Source organism: Molossus molossus, unplaced genomic scaffold (genome assembly GCF_014108415.1).
Source record: "Molossus molossus isolate mMolMol1 unplaced genomic scaffold, mMolMol1.p scaffold_m16_p_23, whole genome shotgun sequence".
NCBI lineage: Eukaryota > Metazoa > Chordata > Mammalia > Chiroptera > Molossidae > Molossus > Molossus molossus.
In genome coordinates this window covers 9,712,655-9,733,031 of record NW_023425359.1, presented here as the reverse complement: position 1 = coordinate 9,733,031, position 20,377 = coordinate 9,712,655, and the positions used below count along the sequence as shown (strand labels likewise).

At 39.0% G+C, this 20,377-nt stretch overlaps 1 protein-coding gene across 1 annotated transcript in view; it reads right to left on the bottom strand.

The window, feature by feature from the left end:
* Nucleotides 1-20,377, bottom strand: part of KMO (kynurenine 3-monooxygenase) — a 46,784-nt gene that overhangs the window by 1,988 nt on the left and 24,419 nt on the right. The window contains exons 5-12 of the mRNA XM_036277759.1: nt 18,319-18,367; nt 14,179-14,266; nt 12,747-12,912; nt 7,790-7,861; nt 6,790-6,911; nt 4,920-5,067; nt 2,862-2,919; nt 831-913 (exon numbers count right to left, since the gene is read on the bottom strand). Coding sequence (XP_036133652.1) covers nt 831-913; nt 2,862-2,919; nt 4,920-5,067; nt 6,790-6,911; nt 7,790-7,861; nt 12,747-12,912; nt 14,179-14,266; nt 18,319-18,367 — 786 coding nt within the window. The remainder of the gene's footprint in view (nt 1-830; nt 914-2,861; nt 2,920-4,919; nt 5,068-6,789; nt 6,912-7,789; nt 7,862-12,746; nt 12,913-14,178; nt 14,267-18,318; nt 18,368-20,377) is intronic.

Below are 20,377 nucleotides of genomic sequence, written 5' to 3'. Positions count from 1 at the left end.
TTTAATTGGATCTGCACCAAATCTGTGAACCCAATGATTTGAATAATTTCTGTGGCTTCCCCATTGGTTTGGAATATTGTTTAATCATATATCTGATTAAACCTACTCTATATTCAAGACAATTATTGGGCTGTAGCTGTCTTGCTTCTAAAGACACAGGGAAGATACATTAATGAGCCTTTTAGTATTTTATAGAACTTCCCCACATAAAAAACCACTCTGCTCAAGTTGAGGTCCACTTTATTACTTTCTGTCTTAAGAAAAGACGGAAAACAGCTACTCTGTCTTCTTTAAATTTATCTTGTAAATTTTTTTCATTGGATTACTTTAAAACTAGAACCACAACAATTTATTGTGAGCTTATCATGTGACTGGCTCAAAATGGAATTATGTTTTTTTTTTTTTTTCAGATTATTCATCTTCTGACCACAAATTGCTTTGGTGTTCCTTTTTTTGTTTTCAGTGTGCAATACCCCAAAGGATATTCAAAGCTACTCTAAGGGTGCGGTTGTAATGTTAAGAGTGGAAAGGCCATTTCTTAGACTTTTCATCATATTAACACATTGAAGTTATATTTTCATTAAAATAGCATATTACTAGCTCTAGTAAACGTCATTTTTGTTACCTCCTATATGCCACTGAAGTGTAGATGGAGATGATGTGTTGGGTCACTGTCACCGTCTCCATGGTCACAATCCACCTCTGTGCAAGGAAAGCTGTGTGTGTATATGTGGGTGTTCTTTTGTACCCATTCTTAAAGACCTTTGTCATCAACGTTTGTTAGGTGTCAGTGAATGATCTCATGGAACGGAGCCAGAGCCTCCCCTCACCTCTATGTAGTTGTACATGGACAGGTCTGAAATCGCGTGGTCATCTGGAATTCTAAATCTTGAGAATTCGGGAAGACACATACCTGGAAGCCAAGTTAAATAATACATCTTTTCCAAGACAGTCTATAAAAATGAGCTGGACTCTACATAGGTAAAATGAAGTAGTATATGCTCTACCCTTTTAAAACTATGGGTAACCAGGCTGTCTGACCAACAATCTATGAATACTGAGCGATAACACGTAATTGTTTCTTACTGTGATTAAATAAAACATGACAGTATAAGGTATACTGATTAGTGAATCATTATTTTTCTTCTTCTACAAATGAAAAGCAGTTCACACAGTGACTGTACATGATCCTCTCCCGTCCTGCTTAGTATTCGCTGTTCTATATGTTCCCCTGGCTCCCCCATGGACAGTGCTTCACTGCACCCAAGACACCTTATTGGCTTAATCACCAGCTCCCTCATCTCCCAGAAGCAGCCCCATGTTAATTCATGTTTGAAATCTTAACCTGGTATATGGTAAATACTGAATAAAGATATGATAAATTAATGGCTGATTAATATAACTTCCACATGGCCCAACAACTCTAGTTATTAAGGAAGCCATTTCTAAAGTCAGAGAACCTGGGTGCAAGTCCTGGTTTTACCACTTCCCAGTTACATGACTTTGGGCAACTTACTAAACTGTCTCTTGGCTTAAATTTCTTCAGTTGTAAAATAGGGACAAGAATAGTACCTGTGCTGCATGTTTCTCAGTGAGGACCAAATGAGATAATGCATTAAAAGAACATCTAGGTGCCTGGCCGGTGTGGCTCAGTGGTTGAGCGTCAACCTATGCACTAAGAGGTTGCCGGTTTGATTCCCGGTCAGTGCACATGACCAGGATGTGGGCCCGATCCCCAGTGGGGGGCAAGCAGGAGGTGGTCAATTGATGTTCTCTCTCATTGATGTTTCTCTCTCTTTCCCTCTCTCTAAAATCAATGGAGAAAAAAATAAAAAAAAACAACAGAAAACATCAAGGTACCCAACACATATGAGATGTTCAGTGATGTTAGTTATGATAATTACTGTCATATTATTATTACTTTATCTATGTTCTCTAGTAACCAAAGCCAGTATCGACAGTACGTTCTGATCTATGAACCCCCCATCCAGACGCAGTCACCACAGTGCCGGTGACTTCCTACAATGCTTTCACAAGTGTTCATTGTGAACTTACTTTGCACAAGCCTTTTTTTTTTTTAAAGCTTTACACAAATGATTTCATTTCTACAACTCTCTGAAGTTAGTATTATCATGTCTTCTTTATAAATGGAAAAAACCCTGAGACTGTAGAAAGATGACGCGACTTGCGCAAGGTCACGCAGCTGATTAGTCACGACTGGAATCCGAGGAGGTTTAAAGCTGGTTCTGGGAGTCCGTCCCTTAGAACAGTTTTAAATTCTGGAGACTTTGAGAACACATGATGCGGAGAAGCGGTGCCAGTTCTTCAGTTGTTAGGCTATTGTTTGCGATTTCTTTTAGAGATAAAAATTATGTACATCTAATTTCATTTCAGAATTACAAATAGAAACGTTAAACTTTCATATTTGTAAAATTAACATTTTGGCGGAATCGATTTTAATCAAAAGGCAAATGGAAGTATCTGATTGAGACCTTTGATCAGGCAAAAAGCAAGAAAACACTGGTGCTCCTGACTGTGTTTCTAAGGGCAGCTTCTGGTGTAGGCAGGTGATATCCTGGTTGAACAGGAGACAAAGGAGCACTTCCCTCTGGTCTGGGAACTTTCCTCTTTGTGTGGATCACCACATAGATCTCTATGTACCAACCTGGGAAGAATTATGTTGCTCTCTCTGGGTGCTCCTTGTCTGATATGGGCAACGACAGTGGCAGAGTCTATTAACAGAAACGTGTATAATCCTGAACAGGAACTATGCAGATGGGGTTTGTGATCATCCAGGATCAGACATAGGTCCACAATTAATCAGCAGGGCTAGTCCATTCCATTTAAGAATTTTTACTTACTAAGGTCATTACTGAATTTATCCATTAACTCATCAAACACCAAGCAGTCTTCAAAGCCCTGAAATAAGAAGAAAAAAAAAAGAGAGGGTGTGGGGGGAATAAGCTAGAAATAATAAAAGCTTCTTAGCAATTTTGAATAGACCTTCCACTGGTCGTTCATAGCATGTTTACCCTCAACCAGCAACAACAGCTAGATAGTCACACCTGGCACTAAATGATGATTTAAAAGACCATCAACTGTCTGCTTGATGGTTTTGTCTTTGCCCAATTCATTTATATATATATATATATATATATATATATATATGAATATATATTCTATAATATTTGGAATTTGATCAAAATTTTAAATTACTCTTGTAATTTGGATTCCATTGCTTCTTCAAGAAGAAGAATAATTACATTGTTCTTCCATGAGTATTAGAATTATATTGAAACTACCCAGGTCTTTAAGATTCATATTTAGGCAATTTAATGATAGAATAGAACTCTCATATTAATTTAGTTCCTGTGAACCATGAGTAAAGCAACTTTCCAGTATTAAGAACTCTACAAAATTAGTAAGGTGTTGTGCTAAATACAGCAGGGAAGAAGGACAGAAACCTATGTTTCCTGCTTCCTAGAAATTCAAACTGTAGTTGTAGAGGCAATATGAAATATGTAAAAAACTAAAGTAATTTTTATATTAAATATAGAGATTACATCTGCAGCAAATAAATTTACTTGTCAGTTATATAGACTGTGAATTTAGATGTGAGAGAGATCATATAGGGCTGAGATAATAATACTTTTGAATTCTCTACTTAACTCATTTGCTCTCTAAGAATCTCTATGAGGTAGGTACTGTTAAAATCCCAATTTTACAGATAAGGAAATAAAGATAAATTAGTTGTGCAAACGCATATTTTAACAAGTTGTGGAGTCAGAATTTGAACCCAGGCCTCTCCTGGAGCCTGGGCATTTATCCACTAACATTGGTGTGTTCTAATGGAGTACTATGCAGCTATAAGAAAGAAAGAGCTCTTATCCTTTGAGATGACATGGAGAGACCTGGAAAGTACCATCCTAAGCGAAACAAGCCAAACAGAGAAAGACAAGTATCATATGATCTCACTTATTTGTGGAATATAATGAACATAACAGTCTGAGGAATGGGGTAGTCCCAGAGACGTGGAAGTAGGGTACAGACTGACAATCCCCAGAAGAGAGGGTGGGGGAGAGATAAACCACAGAACTTATGTGCATATATGCATGACCAATGGACATGGACAGCAAAGCTGGGGACAGGGCGGGGAGGGACGGGGAGGAGGGTGTCAATGGGAGAAACATCTATAACAAAAATGAATAAATAAATAAATAAAAATATTGGTGTGTTCTTATGTTTTCATAAAACAGAATGTTTATCACTGCTTTGTAGAAAATAAAATTGATTAGATTCACAACCTATTTATACTTGGGATATATCCCAATAACCAAAACAATAAAAGACTATGATTACAAAGCTCTTAGTTGTCAAACACACACACGTGATATTTGAACACTATTTCTTTTCTGAAATATTTTTTCTAGCCAGATGATAAAATTTTCATGACAACAGTAGTATTCAATATCTAATCTGTTTCAAAGTTTTATTTAACCCCATCAATTGTGTTTTTCATTCCTTGGGGGGGGGGGTGAAGAAAAAAAAAGATAATTTGAGATCTTGTCTTGCTTTGAACCTAACATTTATATAATTTATATACTATATATTATATATTTATATAATAATCTCTGGAAAATATTTTAAAAATTGTTTTGTATCGCTGATAGTCAAGTCTCCAAATTTTAAGCTAGCAATACATTTTCTAACTGCACAGATAATATGCTTTTTTTTTTCTACATTAAATTACTGGATCAATAATTCAAGACTTGACTATAGTTACTGATGAATCTAGTTCAACAGCTGGTATGATTGTTGAATTGATTGTGTTCTCAGAGATTCTGTGGGGATAGTTTTAGACATGTTTTGTTTTCATTTAAGATGTTTGGGTTGGGATTCAGCTGGGGCAAAGAACTTACCGCATTCATTCCTTGCCCAAAAAAGGGCACTATGGCGTGGGCTGCGTCGCCCAATAGCACGCAGCGTGACTTAAAGTGAAAAGGAGAACACTTCACAGAGATCATGGGCTGGGCAGGCAACAGGAAGAAATCTCGTGTCAGGGCTCGCCTTCGGAGAAAAATAATCGAAGTGTAAAGACGTTAAATTGGGTACGAAATATTCTGTAATTCTTTCACATTTACTGGCTTTTTTATTACCAGAGGACTTCATTGACAAATGCACCAGAATGGCAGGGAGAAAACAGGAAAGGGAGAAACTGAAGTTCCTTCTGATCCCCAAGTTTCTCCATTGTCCCAATCACCGTCTTGATTTGCAACAATATTAATCATATTTTATTATTTTTGTTGTTGTTGTTCAGATAGAGTGGGAGGGAGAGAGAAAGAGAAACATCGATGTGAAAGGGACACATCGAGTGGTTGCCAACCGCACGACCCAACCAGGGCCGGGGACAAACTGCAACCGAGGTACGTGCCCTTAGCGGGAACCGAACCCGGGTCTCTCTGGACCGCAGGCTGATGCTCTAACCGCTGAGCCAAACCAGCCAGGGCTTAATCATATTTTAAAAGAACACATTTGGCTGCATTTCAGTGATTTAAAATACGCATGTGTTACGTGCCATGCCAGTTTCATGTACGTGGATCATGCAATTTTCAGTGATGCTGGTGCGTGTAGGTTTGCACAGAAACATCGAGATGCTGCTGTGTGTTTGATGAAGCCAAAACAAACCAAAATAAAAGTTTATGTGAATTTATATGTATTTGAAAGTAGACGGCTATAATCAAGCTAGTGTTTGAAAAGCATCTGCAGAGGTTCTATGGAAGCCGTTAAGTGGAGAAACAGTATGTAATCTGGATCGTAAATCTGGTTGGAAAGGCAAGAAATAGCCATGGGACATAAGGGTTATATTTTGGTGTCCAGACAGATTTCCACCACGGTTGGAGAAGGAGAGATAAAAATAGACAATTAGTCAGCAGGAAAGGACGAAAATGGGCTGGCAGTGGGCTGTCCATTTTACATAGTCAGCTCATTAAATTTTCACAACTGCCCTAAAAAATAGGTGTCCTGATGCCCATTTTAAAGATGAAAAGCCTGAGACTGGGGGATGTAAGGGACAGAGCAGTATTAAAATCTTCTGTTTCTGCAGCCTTGTGCTGTCTCCATGACGACATGACTGGAGGGAGAAAGTGAACTGGCGTTCAGGAGGGAAGGACAGTGTGGGCAGAGGCACGGAGTGAGACCAGATGACAAAGGCTCACATGGAGGGTGATGTTGACATGGGCCCGAGGAGCCGTGGGTTCTAAGCCAGACAGCTAATACAGTTAGCTGTTAATCTTGGGGAACTTAATTTGCGCCAGGCTCTGTGATGAATTATTTATAGGCACGGTGTCCTTTAGCCTTCACAGTAACCATTTACCTTAGGGTCTGAGGCCAGGAGAGCTCACACAGCTAGTAAGTGGTAGACCTGAACTTGTGCCACCGATTTGCTCATCCAGCTGGGGCCTGAAAGCTTGCACAGGATATAGAAAGGCCCAGGGACCTCGGTGACGTCTTTACCAGAGAAACTGGCCCTGGCCTGGGGTTGTTCAACTAACTGCTCACATCACAGTGTCCACTTCATGTCTAGGTCACTGTGCGACTGGACATGTTTAAGCAGATATGAAATTACAGTCGGCCCTCTTTTATCAGGTTAATCAGTTTCAGACTCTCCCAAGATAAATGAATTTCCGCGAAGTAGGATTCTTTATTTACATAGGTGCATAACCCTCACTTGATTTTTGAGTAAGTCAAATCAATGGAGCAAAAGGCATGATTGCACATCTTGAAACTCACTCTCCCATTAGAGGCACGGAGTCCGGAAAGTACTTGTAGAAGAAATCCAGCACATCTCTGCTCGTTAGGAGTTTCTCAAACTCTTCGAAGGGCATGAACAACGTACACGTGAAAGATTTGTTCTGTGAGGAAAAGAACAGCGTGAGAGCGAGCAGGGGGCCCGTGACATGAGCACAAAGGTGGAGCCCTAAGTCACAGGGTTCTTGCTGTGGTCTCCGGGTGCCTGGGAGGAATGTCCAAGCAGATAGAAAGCACCCTCCCTCTTTTCCCAGACCCCCAAAGGACAGCTCCCCCAAGTCTCACGGCTACCCCCTAGCTTCTCAGTTTTTAGGAGAATTCTAGACATTTTTCACCAAGTAAACACTACACCTTCGATTCCTAATAGGTTGGTTGGATTTACTTTCTCCTTTTTTGCTCTATTGTTCGTTTTATGGCAGTATTACTAGGCATTGGCCCCCGGAACTGATAACAAGAGAAAGAAAAAGACCAGCCAGAGAAGCAGATAGCTCTATCTGTCTGTATTACCTCATCATCATAATAACAAAAACAAAATAACAATAACAGTGATGCATATTTTTAATATATTTATATATCTGAATAGTGCCGAGTCTAATGAAAGAACAGCCCTACTATTTTTTGATAATGGATATCCCAGTGTTTTATAAATCTTAAAGGTGGAAAGTACTTCCTAATATACAACCCAAGTCTCTTTGGCTTTATTTGGGGAACATTTCTTCCCGCACTGTCTTGGGAAAGATGACAGGCCCCATGATGCATGACCCCCAATAATCATCCATGTATGTTAAATCTTCCCGATGTAAATGACAGGAACGACTTCAGGGGTTTCCTCAGAAGTCCCCAAAGTTTCAAAGATGTAATCACTAAGTAGACTAAAGGATGATTAGATTAATTAGGTATACACATACTAAGTGCAAAAGTAAATAACGGATGGCATTAATTACAGATGCAGGATTACAGTTGATAAGAGGTTCTATTCTACCTTGTTAGGAAGTGCGATCATCATGAAGGTATTTCTAGGCCAAATGTGCAGATAATTAGGTTCCATGGCAAACTGCAGAAAAAATATGTTTGATTAGCATATTAATGCAACATATTTATAAATCGGACTCTGCTTATTTTATAATAATTTCCACAGCCATTCAAATCAGTGTTGTAGTCATGGTGTTATGCACATCTTTGCTACATGAAGTAGAAGCAGTCTTAGAAAATACTTAGAAAATACCTAAATAATCTTAGGTGAGGTTATTTTTGTTTTTAATAGAACCATTGCCTTTTATTAAAAATGTACTTGATCACTTGACTTCAGTGCCCTATTCCGTATACCACTAGGGTGGGTGTTTGATACACTAGGTATAACTGAAGATTTGAGAACAGGCTACAAGACTTTCACTCTCTCTTCTTCTCTTTATTTCCACACACACACACTCATGAACACACATACATAAGATATATATATATATATATATATATATATATATACACACTACATATGTATGGATATACATATATGTGTGTGCACTATTTTTATACTTTATTTTCACCTTATTTGTATGGATGAAAATTACATGGGCAAAACCAAATTTTACAAACAAGCCTCTTATCACTTGTTTCCCACAACATAAACAGTAAAGAGATCTGGTCTTTTTAGTGACCCGTCTACAGTGCAATAGCAGCCTGAGTATGTGTTTATTAGATCAATGGACCCAAGACCCAACTGACCCAAACCCTTATGGTTCCCAGGAATATTTTATGTATACAAGAGTATACAACTAATTTTCCAGCTATTTCGGGTTTGCATTGCTTTTTATAACTGCTTAGAAAGCACGTATCTTGTGTATCTTGTACATAGTAAGAACACCGGAAGCACACAGTAGTCTCCTAGCTACCATTTGCCTACCTTGTCAGAGTTATTTGTGGGTTAGGAGAAGAGAATATGCCTTCCTGGCTTTTTAATCCCCAGAGCCCCAAAGAAAGCCCAACACATAGACATAGAAACGAATAAATGCATAACTCTTTGACCTCAAAGACCTTACAGTGCGGTTGAATAGGCAACACGTAACCATGTGGGAAGTCAAATAACTTCCCTTTAACACCAGTTCAAGTGGTAGAGAGGCAGTAGGTGATTTGGTGCTCATTTAGAAGTATAGGAAGTAAAAGCCAGGCAGGTAACACGTTTGTGGGGGTGGGAGTGGTTAAAACAAGGGATTCGTGGATTATATTGAAGGGCACTGGCTTCTGGGTGAACTTGCCAGGCAAAGTGAGGCTGCACAGGTGAGCAGTGTTTGAGACAGGTAGCCAGGAGGCCAGCCAGGGGAGGCAAATGTCCCTGCTTTTCCCTCTTGCTATCTTTTGACCACTTCTACAACCTTTCAGAGCTCCAAAGCTAAGAAAGAGCAGATACATGACAGCTGACCAATTTATCATTTAATGCAACAGCGAAGGTTTAAATTGCTGCTTCAAAACAGTTTGGTAGATAACATATGCCTCCCATCTTCACCGCTGGCATAGATAATGGTTTATACGTTGTTTTGAGATAGCCAAAATGATACCAAGAACATTTTGGTGTTCATACATATTGCATGATGTTGCAAAACAACCCTTTAAGTTTTCAGCTTTTTATTACCAGTTCATGCAATCAATAGACATTCTTATCCAACAGCAGTTCAAAGGTCAGTCTTATAGTAATCACCATTGGTCCTCTCACCACAAGTCCCTCCAAACATAAACTCTAAGCCAAAGCAGTTTGCTCACTGTGGAAAAACAGCTGTAAGATGAGCTTCCCATTCATTTCCCCAAAGCATCCCTTTCATATTCACCCAATACTGCCACTCACCCGATTTCTCATCCCCACTTCAATAATCAGAGATGCAGTGAGAGTATCTGTTACATTAAAAAGGAAAGAAGAAAGGAAGGAAGGAAGGAAGGAAGGAAGGAAGGAAGGAAGGAAGGAAGGAAGGAAGGAAGGAGGAGGGAGGGAGGGAGGGAGGGAGGGAGGGAGGGAGGGAGGGAGGGAAGGAAGGGAGGGAAAAAAACAAAGAATAGTTTTCACTAGATTGTTTTTGGGCCAAGTCAAAATATTCCCATGTCAGGGTCACACTGCTATGTCAAAATGGTGGTTTTTGTAAACCACTAATTGTTACTCTGATATATGGATGCCTAGAAAATAAACAGTATCAAATTTACACTAGGAGACATGATTCCATGCAAGTTTGGGACGATTTTTGAACAGAAACCTAATATCCTGATGTTCAGGATTATCAGATCCTGGGCCATGGGAATAGGATCTGCCTGAAAATCACAGAATCAGTATTGAAGAATTAGTAACACATTTTTTACCAGGAAGAAAAAATAGAAAGACAATAAGCCCTGGCCAATTTGGCTCAGAGGTTAGACATCGGCCCGGAGACCAGAGAGTCCTGGGTCCACTTCCTGCTAAGGGCATGTACCTCGGTTGAGGTTTGTCCCCAGCCCCGGTTGGGGTCATGTGGGTGGCGACCAGTCGATATGTCTCTCTCACATCGATGTTTCTCTCTCTCTCTTCCCCCCTCCCTCCCTCCCACTCTATCTGAAGATAAATGCAAAAAAAAGTCCTCAGGTGAGGATAAAAAAAAAGACAATAAAATCTTAAAATATGGATTTGACTGATGGATACAGTGTGGTATGTCACTGGTATAAAATACCACTATACCAAATTGACTAGCTATTTTACAGATATCTGAATTTCAGATAGATAGATTAAATCAGTACCTTAAAAAAAAAAAGATGTTTTATATGCAAATCAAGTATTTTACTAAAGCTGTTTATTTATCCTTATTTATAAACCAAGATCTTTATTCCTTTCTTTGGGATTTTAGTTTTTCTTAATAAGTTCCTACATTTATTTGCTTATGACAATATAAAATATACATATCACATACAGTTTAATATGGGAACAAGGAAATAAGGAAACTTTTTGGAGAACATACTCACCAATGATACATCTGACAAGGGGTTAATATCCAAAATTTATAAGGAGCTTATAAAACTCAACACTGAAAAACCAAATACTCCAATTAAAAAATGGACAAAATGCCCAGCTGGTGTGGTTCAGTGGACTGAGAGTTTTCCCATGGACTGAGAGGTCCTGGTTCTATTTCTGGTCAGGGCACATACCCGGGTTTTGGGCTCGATCCCCAGTAAGGGGCGTGCAGGAGGTAGCTGTTTGATGTTTCTCACATTGATGTTTCTATCTCTCTCTCTCTAAAAAATCAATAAAACATATTTTTAAAAAAATGAGCAAAGGACCTGAGTAGACACTTTTCCAAAGAGGGCATATAGATTGCCAATAGACATATGAAAAGTTGCTCAGCATCAGAGAAATGCAAATTAAAACCACAATGAGATATCACCTCACACATCTGTCAGAATGACTATCATCAATGAGTCAACAAACAACAAGTGTTGTCAAGGATGTGGAGAAAAGGGAACCGTCATGCACTGTTGGTGGAAATGCAGACTGGTGCAGCCACTGTGGAAAGCTGTATGGACATACCTCAAAAAGTCAAAAATAAAACTGCCTCATGATTCCACTTCTGGGAATTTACCTGAAGAAGCCCGAAACACTGATTTGAAAGACTATGTGCACCCCTATGTTTATTGCAGCATTATTTACAATAGCCAAATTTGGAAGCAGCCCAAGTGTCCATCAGTAGATGAGTGGATAGAAAAGCTGTGGTTCATTTGCACAATGGAATACTACTTGGCCAAAAAAAGAAGAAGGAAATCTTACCCTTTCAACAGCATAAATAGACCTGGAGAGTATTATGTGAAGTGAAATAAGCCAGTTAGAGACAGACAAGTACCATATGATTTCACTTATATGGGGAATCTAATGAACAAAATAAACGAACAAACAAAGTGGAGACAGACTCATGGACACAGAGAACAGACTGACAGCTGTCAAAGGGGAGGGGGTTAGGGGCTGGGTGAGAAGGATAAAGGGATTAAGCAAGAAAACAAAGAAAGACTCAATGACAGAGACAACAATATGGTGATTGCCAGAGGGAAGGAGAGTGGGGTAGTTAGAAGAAGGTACAGGGGGGATCAATGGTGATGGAAGGTGGCTTGACTTGGGGTGGCGAACACACAATACAACATGCAGATGATGTATTATGGAATTGTACACCTGAAATCTGTATCATTTTATTAACCAATGTCACCCCAATAAATTTAAAATATGAAAAATAAAAGAGAAGGAAATCATAGAAAGAGGAAAAGAAATGGATGTTTTATATGCAAACAAAGTGTTTAACTAATGCTATTTACTGATCCTTACTTATAAGCCAAGTTCCTTATTCCTTTCTTTGGGATTTTAGTTTCCCTTAATAAGTTCCGACATTTACTTGCTTATGACAATGTAAAATACACATCTCACATATTTGCCTCAGGCCACACATATGGTTTAACATGGAACGAGGGAATAAGGAAACTCTTTGGAAATCTCTTTGCAACACCTTGCTGTTCGCTTTATTTAACAACAATTATTGATTTAAGCATGAGAACAAGACCTCTGGACTGTCCGTGTACGGAACTGATTCCCAACCCATTTTCTTCTCTCAAGAGAAAACAGAAAAATGACATTATTATGTAAGACAAGTTCCCTGAGTGTTTTAGTAAGGTAGCTGTATTTCCTCTTTCTTTACTACGTAGGCAAGTATATCAAAAGGTAAGGAAGAGAGAGTGGTATTATTAAAGAGATACCTATAGCCCAAATTATTACTGATGACAAAGTACTTGTTCACCACTATAGCCCAAATTATTACTGATGACAAAGTACTTGTTCCACACCTCAAAACTGACTAAGACCCGCGACCAAGAACAGCTGCACCAAAAGATGCTTCTACACCAACATGAGGTGGGTGTGCGGGGGGGTGGGGGGAGGAAAGGAAGGGACTTACCTCCCCATTCTTAGGGGGAATGGTCAGCTCCATATAGCCATGAGGAATGTACTGCTGACTGTAATCGAAGCGGGGTTTCTTCATGAGGTGAGTTCTGACAGTTGAATAGGCTCCATCACATCCTACAATGAGGTCATAAGTGACATCTTTGGGAACACTGTCAGATCTGAAAAATAAAATGAACCACCCAAAAATAAAAAATAAAAAAGGTCTAGTGGTGAAAAGCAGGTCTCAGTGGGGTTTACTCACTTTTACAAATCTGACCACAAGCTTTGAGATGATAGCTATAAAAAGATGATAACACTCATCCCTATCACGGGTTTTCTTCTGAGAATGAGATTAACACACAACCATATGACTAATAACGACTAACAACCATACGATTAATAACGACATGTTGTGAGGTCATGGAAGTATGTCCAAGATTTGAGTTCCCTGCATGAAACAGGAGACTCTTGAAGAGAAGGCAAAGTGTTCTAAGTGGAGGGAATGTATGAACCACCACAGGGATGTGGCCAGGGCACTTTAGCAGCAATGTCTAGTTGGAGCAGAAGGTAACAAAAGATAAGCTTAAGAAAAGAATACAGTGTGGGGAGAAGAAGATAATTTTAAATGTAAGACAAAAGATTTAAAAATATTATCCTGCCAAAAGGGAAAAAGGTATTTTTTTCTATTGGGGAGATGATGTATGAAAAGTGGCAACTTAAGAAAGCTCACTCACAGGGGACATATTGAAGTGGAGGCAGAAGGTAGAGGAGAAGAGAGATGGGAACAAGGTGACCACAATAGCCTACCTGTGCAGGTATGACTGCCCAGTACTGTAGTGCTCAGGACGAAGGAGATATGGACTCTGAGGCCAGTGGAAAAATGAGGAGAAAATAGGGAAAGGGGCACGTGATTATGATTCTAATTATCTGGGCAACAGAACTAGAGAAGTCAGGATGGGACATGCTTGGAGACAAGCAGATGATCAAGGTTTCAGATGTGTTTGAGGTCATGGCGAGAGGGATGGATGAAAATGTTTCATGAGAAAATGACATTGATTAGGATTGAATTTAGGACTGAGAATGAAGGTACTGGCCCGGGCTGGAGAGGCTCATTGTTGAGATTTGAGTTTACACGTGGTTGTTGAACAAACTGGGAATCTATGACTTATTATAAGAGTGGGACTTGAGGCTGGAACTTCAGAGGAAATAGAGTCAGCTAAGGAGAGGAGGACAAATACATCCAGAAAGAGGGGAGAGGAAGCAGGGCTGGGAGAGTCATCTGTTTCTAGGGAGGACAGAGGGTGAAGCAGTGTGGTTGAATCTAGAACCTAGTTGAATTACCCTTTTAGTAACCATTTAACTCTTTCAAAAGAGCCAAAGGACAAAGTTTACAGCTACAATTCTCCACTTTTGCCTCTGAAGTCAACAGGCTGATGGGTGATTACCCAATTACTGTGATCATTCCTTCCTCAGGATTACATTTCAACAGCTTGTGGCCAAAGTACACCTTCACGTTGGGATATTTCTCAACAGCTAAGGAAACAAGGAGAGAAAACAAATACAAATAAAATTCTAATTCTCATTTCACTTAATCAAACTAAAATAGTAATTATTTTCAGATGTTCGTATGATAGAGTTATTTATTCTTATCCATGTAAAAAATGTTTAAAGGGATACTTTTATTGGGTAAGTGTTCCAGGATGATTTGATAATAAAAGACATAAATAAAAATCAACTACTCTCATCTTAAAAAGAAAAATCCAACTAACCCCATTATGCAAATTTTTACATTGCTAAGATTATTGGCACTCTGAAAAGGAAACAGGTATTACAATTTTCAAATAGATTCGGAGACATGGAAGTAGGGAACAGACTGACAAACCTCAGAGGGAAGGGGGGTTGGGGGTTGGGAAGAAATAAACCAAAGAACTTTTATGCATATGTACATGGCCAATGGACACAGACAACAGTGCAGTGAAGGCAGGCACGTGGGAGCGGGGAGGAGGGTCAATGGGGGTAAAAAGGAGGAACATCTGTAATAGTTTCAACAATAAAGGTCATTTTTTTAAAAAGTTGCCTGTAATTTAAGGCTCTATTTGTGATTGAAAATATTCAGCCAAACTCTTCCTCATATGCCTGCCATGAGCCGTCTAGACTTCTAATTCAAGTTGTAACAAACATGGACGACTGACACCAATTCTTTGTATAATCACATACTGGAACACTTAGGGGGAAATGAGTAAACAGATGGGAAATGTCTCAATAACCAGAATTAGGTGGTTTCAGTGTTTTTATTTTTATTTTTTGCCTGCTAGCCATCTATAAAATGTAGTGATTTTCATGTTCTTGTCATAGGAGTAAAATATGATTTTTGTCCCTACGAATTCTCAAGGATAGGAAAGCCATCATTACAGGTTACTTATTGTTTTTAAAGCTATAAGTCAGGATGTAGGGATTAGTTTAAAACCATTTATCTTATAAATGGGGTAATGAAGGCCCTGGAAGGGAAAGGAAGATGCCTGAGATCACAGAACATCTGCCGGAGCTTCTGACTTTCAACTCGAATTCTCTTCTGCCTCAGATTTTGGATTCTTTTATTCCATTTTGATTGAGTTTGATTGGGGGTTTGAAGACTTTAAGATTCTTCTTGACCTTCACACTGCCTGCATCATACAAAGCAACATTTATATCCAGGACTGGCTACATAATCTGTGGGAACCAGTACAAAATGAAAATACTAGGCCTGTTTTTGAACTTAAAATAAATGGAATCATAGTTAAAAAAAAAAAAAAAGATTCTTGAGTGTGGGGCTGGAAGTTTTAGGATATTGAAATCTGAATGACCTTAAGCCAAAGACTTATTTGTGTCTAAGAAATCTTTTGGCAAATAACTTTGGAGAAATCAAAATTTACCTGAACCACCAAGGTTACCTTTTACAAACGCAAAATGCATTTGTGGGATCAACTTTATTATATTCTTTTCTTAAATGTACTCTAATACATCCCGAAGAATTTTCCATAGAACAGTAGTCCTGGGATGTGCTCCCTAAAAGAAACCAAACTTTTCTGTGGTCAAATTTTTAGAGAAATGCTAACACTGACCATCCTGGCTGTGCTCGCCAGGTCTCTGGCCATCTGTGGCTCCTGAGTGTTTGAAATGTGGGGTTGGTTCAAATGGAGATGTGTTGTATACACTGGACTTTTACAACTTAGTACAAAAACAAAACAAAACAGCCCTGGCTGTTTGGGCTCAGTGGTTAGAATGTTGACCCATGGATCAGAGGGTCGAAGGTTTGATTCCAGTCAAGGGCACGTACCTTGGTTGACATCCTATCCCCAGCCCTGGTTGGGGTCATGCGGGAGGCAACCAATCAGTAGGTCTCTCTTACATCAATGTTTCTCTCTCTCCCTCCCTTCCACTTATCTGAAAATCAATGGAAAAAATGTCCTCGGGTGAGGATTAAAATCAAAACAAAACAAAAAAATAAGAGAATGAAAATGTCTTATAAATAACTGTCATGTGGACTGCACATTAAAATGATAACATTTGGAATATATTAGGTTGAAATACATTGCTAAGTTCACCTGTTTCTTTTTAGTTTATTTTTTAAATGTGGTCAATTAAAAATTACACATGTGCCCATCATCTGAGTCTATATCTTGGACAGCACTGCCCTAGAAGATCTGCAATGCAGACCAGTAGAATAAAGGCCCTGAGAAGTACTGTAAGAAGAAAACTTAAAACTTGTTTGATGCAGCACTTATCAAACTCAATTGACCATTCATGTCCTTTTCCTCTTTGTCTTGCTCAGCAGTTCCTAACATCTCCCGGAATAGTGAACTGTGAAAGAAACCCTCATGGAATGCTGATGCAGGAAAATGCTTTAGTTAGAATGTCTCAGAGGGGAAGCTGCTCAGTCAGGAAGAAGTGAGCATGTGAATTAACTGACTGTGTGGAATGGGCAGCTCGTCCGTTTGATCTGTGTAAAGGAATAAAGAACTTTACATTGCAAAGTGTAGGAGTCAAGAGGCTGGGCGTGCATCTTACTACGGTGTCTATAGGGTTTATGGACATGCGTACTGTGCAGCACGGTTCAGTGACGAGCAGTGCGGGGCCTTCTGGTCTATGCACCAAGGTTGGATCTTCCTCTGTAGGCTGGCTCCTTAGTATTAGCAGATGTTTCATAAATCATATCGGAGGCAGTGACAGTAGTAGTTAAAAGCATGGACTTTGGGATAAACAGACTCAAGTTTAAGTCCAGATTCTACCGCTTATTAACTGCATGACCTGTTACCCTGTGGAGTCCTCTGAGCCTCCTTCACCATCCATACAACTATGATCAAGTTCATTCCCATCTCATAGTTGTAGGGAGGGTTATACAAATCAAAGATATGAAGCACTTAACATAGTGTCTGGTGCCTCAATGGATGTTTATATCTTGGACAGCACTGCCCTAGAAGATCTGCAATGCAAATCTGAAATGATAGTTATTTATCGTTTTCATCTTGATAAATTCAGAGGATACTATAAAAAGATGGTCCTGGGTCACCTATACTACATTTTTAAAAGGTGTTTTTAGGTTTATTTATTTTCTTAAGATCAACATGAATCTATCTAGCCACCTAGCCCTACCCCACCCATCTGCCCATAAAAAAGACAAACTTATCAATGTAGGTAAAGAAATTAAATTAAGAATACTAAGACCTATGTCTTAAGTCCCAGATGAATCAACTAGAATGACTTTCTTCATCACTCCTCCTCCCAGTTTGAGGCAATTCAATTCGAAAGACATATTGCGAACTGGCATGGAGCCTTTGCCTCCCAAAAAGCAGAGACTGCTTGACTGTATCAAGACAGACTGCTTTGGGAGGCACGAGAAACACTGAAGAGGCACGCTTTGCAGGGAGTGAATGCGGTACAAATGCGGAAGAGGAGAGAAAACCACTATGATCAAGGGGTACAGGGATCTGATTGGATTGATTAGCTAAGCTACAGATTTAATTGCCAATCCAAGGTTTCCGCCATTAATTTACAGGCCTTTTTAGCTACTCAAACGAGAAAACTTAGGGTTATATTTTACGCCATCCTCTTTCTCAACCTCCAGTGCCCTCTAACTATTGGGTCTCCATGTACAATGAATACAAATACAGGGGATCTACTCCCATTGCTATAGCTCTAGTCTAGGACCTCGTTTCTGCACACAGGCGTTATCCTAATATCCTGAAGACAGCAGCCCTCTGTTAGTGTCTGTTTCTGAAATGCAAATCTAAGTGTGTTACTTTGCAAATCATTAGAGCATAACTGTTGTTCCACTAGACTGCATTATTCATCCAATGCTTACAAGACAACAGGAATTCAGTGCACGTTGAACAAATGATTTTCATTTAGATCATTGAAAATGTAAAAAAGAGATGCCAGAGAATGTATCACTACTGATTTTCAAGGTCTCGGTACTGTACATAGTCCTGCTCTTAATAGCTCATAAAAAGAAATAGTAAACAAATCCTAATAAATCATGTGACAAGATTAGCATCATGTGCTATACTCAGAATGAAAACTGGTAAAAAAAAAAGCATTGGACTTACCAGTTAATAGATCCTTGTTTAGATTTTCTCTGCTTATAGAAAGAATATACTGCAAGAAAAATATAGTAGATACTGTTTGTTTCTGGAGAATGGACAAATATAATTCTATGCTACTCACTCAGAAATAGGAAAAATGTATTACTTAGCAGAAGTTTACAAGCTCGGTTTTATGATCATTTAGCTAAGTAGCCTTTTTAAAAAATAAACACTCTAACCAAATACATGTAATGTGATGCTTATGTTTAAACTTAGGCTTCTTCAAAGTTTGATACTATACAAACCAAACGCTTCTCTTGTAGGAAAATATTATTTTCACTAAGATAGTTTTGTTTTAACAACAAATCGTAAAGTTCATATTTTTGTCTTAGGTCTCCAAATGGAGCTGTTTAGAAAAACTTCAGAGAAGACAACATCACTAGAATAAATGTATTATTTTCCAAAGAGATTACTTTGAAGGCCTCAAGTTTAATGTGAATGTGTGTGTGTGTGTGTGTGTGTGTGTGTGGTGGTGGTGGTGGTAGCGGTGGTTGTGGACAGAAGGGGGATGGTAGGAGTGGACCAACCCTCCCTGCGATACAGTAGTTTGTGACTTTGTAGGACAATCCAGTGGGGTTCACTGCTTCTGAGGTATGGCAGGCACAGTACATAGGGCCCACCATATTTTTAGGGGTACATTAAAATGTTTTAATTTTAGTTTATTTTAATATCAGAACAAAAATAAGTGTAATGAATATAGATTAGATCAATATTCATACCATGTATTCATCCAAATCTTATTTTTACTATTTATTGTTTTACAGAGAAGGAGGCCCACGAAGGCTAGAGTGCCTACCTAGAGCCCATGAAAAACATAACACAGCCTTGCAATTCAGCGTGAATCGATTGCTTTAAATTTTAACCACAGAATTTTCCATACTATGGCATATTGCATTTAACACAAATATACTGATTTATAAATCTTCACCTCACCCAAATGCAGACATTTAAAATTAACAGCTAAATCTATAGTTGGAATAAAAATAACGTGGTCATGCTACAGAGGCAATGACTGTGGAAGAGTTTCCTGCGTCGTGGTTATGAATGGAAATGAGCAGGGACCTACTAATTCTTTCTCCCACTTCTGTTTTGCAGTCTTCTATGTCATTAATAACCTCATGTCAATGGAAACCACACTTGTTATTCTAAGTATATCAGGCAACATTCTAACTATAAAGGCTCATTTACATGGGGGAAATATTCTTTCCATATCAATAATCAGGCTTGATTAATATCTGGGAATCAATAGACACATGGGTCCTGGAGACAGACACAGAAGGGTCCCTGTTTGGTCTACTCTGTATCTTTGGGTAGTATTTTTTCATAATCAAAAGTCAGAGTCACTCCCATCAGTCTTTAATTTCTAAAAGGTTGATCTTTTGAAGAATAAATATAAATAAGAGCTATAAAGTGGCTCTTATAACCAAAATAATAATAATGATGATAATCATCATCATCATCTAAAGGAAGCTGAATTATCTCCATTGGAAATTTCTAAGACAATAGTTACAGTGTTGCCTTTTTCAAATATATTAGGAAAAAATGTTCACATTCTAGGTACTGAATGCCTTCAGATGGGAACACTCCTAGTAGGGGAGAGCCATGATTTTGGGCTTGGGAGTTTAGAAGTAAAAATTGGAGCCCTGCCGATGTGGCTCAGTGGTTGAGCATTGACCCAGGCACCAGGAGGTCATCAGTTTGATCCCGTCAGGGCACACACCCAGGTTGTGGCGCAGATCCCCAGTGGGGGCCATGCAGGAGGTGGCCCATCCATGTTCTCTCTCATCCATGTTTCTATCTCTCTCTCCCTGTCCCTTCCTCTCTCTCTAAAAATCAATAGAGAAAAAAAAAATTTTTTTTAATTGGGGAGCTCTGATTTACTCTGTATATTAGGGAATATTTTGATAATTCCCAGGGCAATTTGGGAGAGAAATGAGAGAAACCAGCAAGACAGGAAGAACCTGGACACTGCAGGGGAAAAAACCAGCTGGAAGAGGAAGGCTCAGAGAAGGGGTTCATGCAT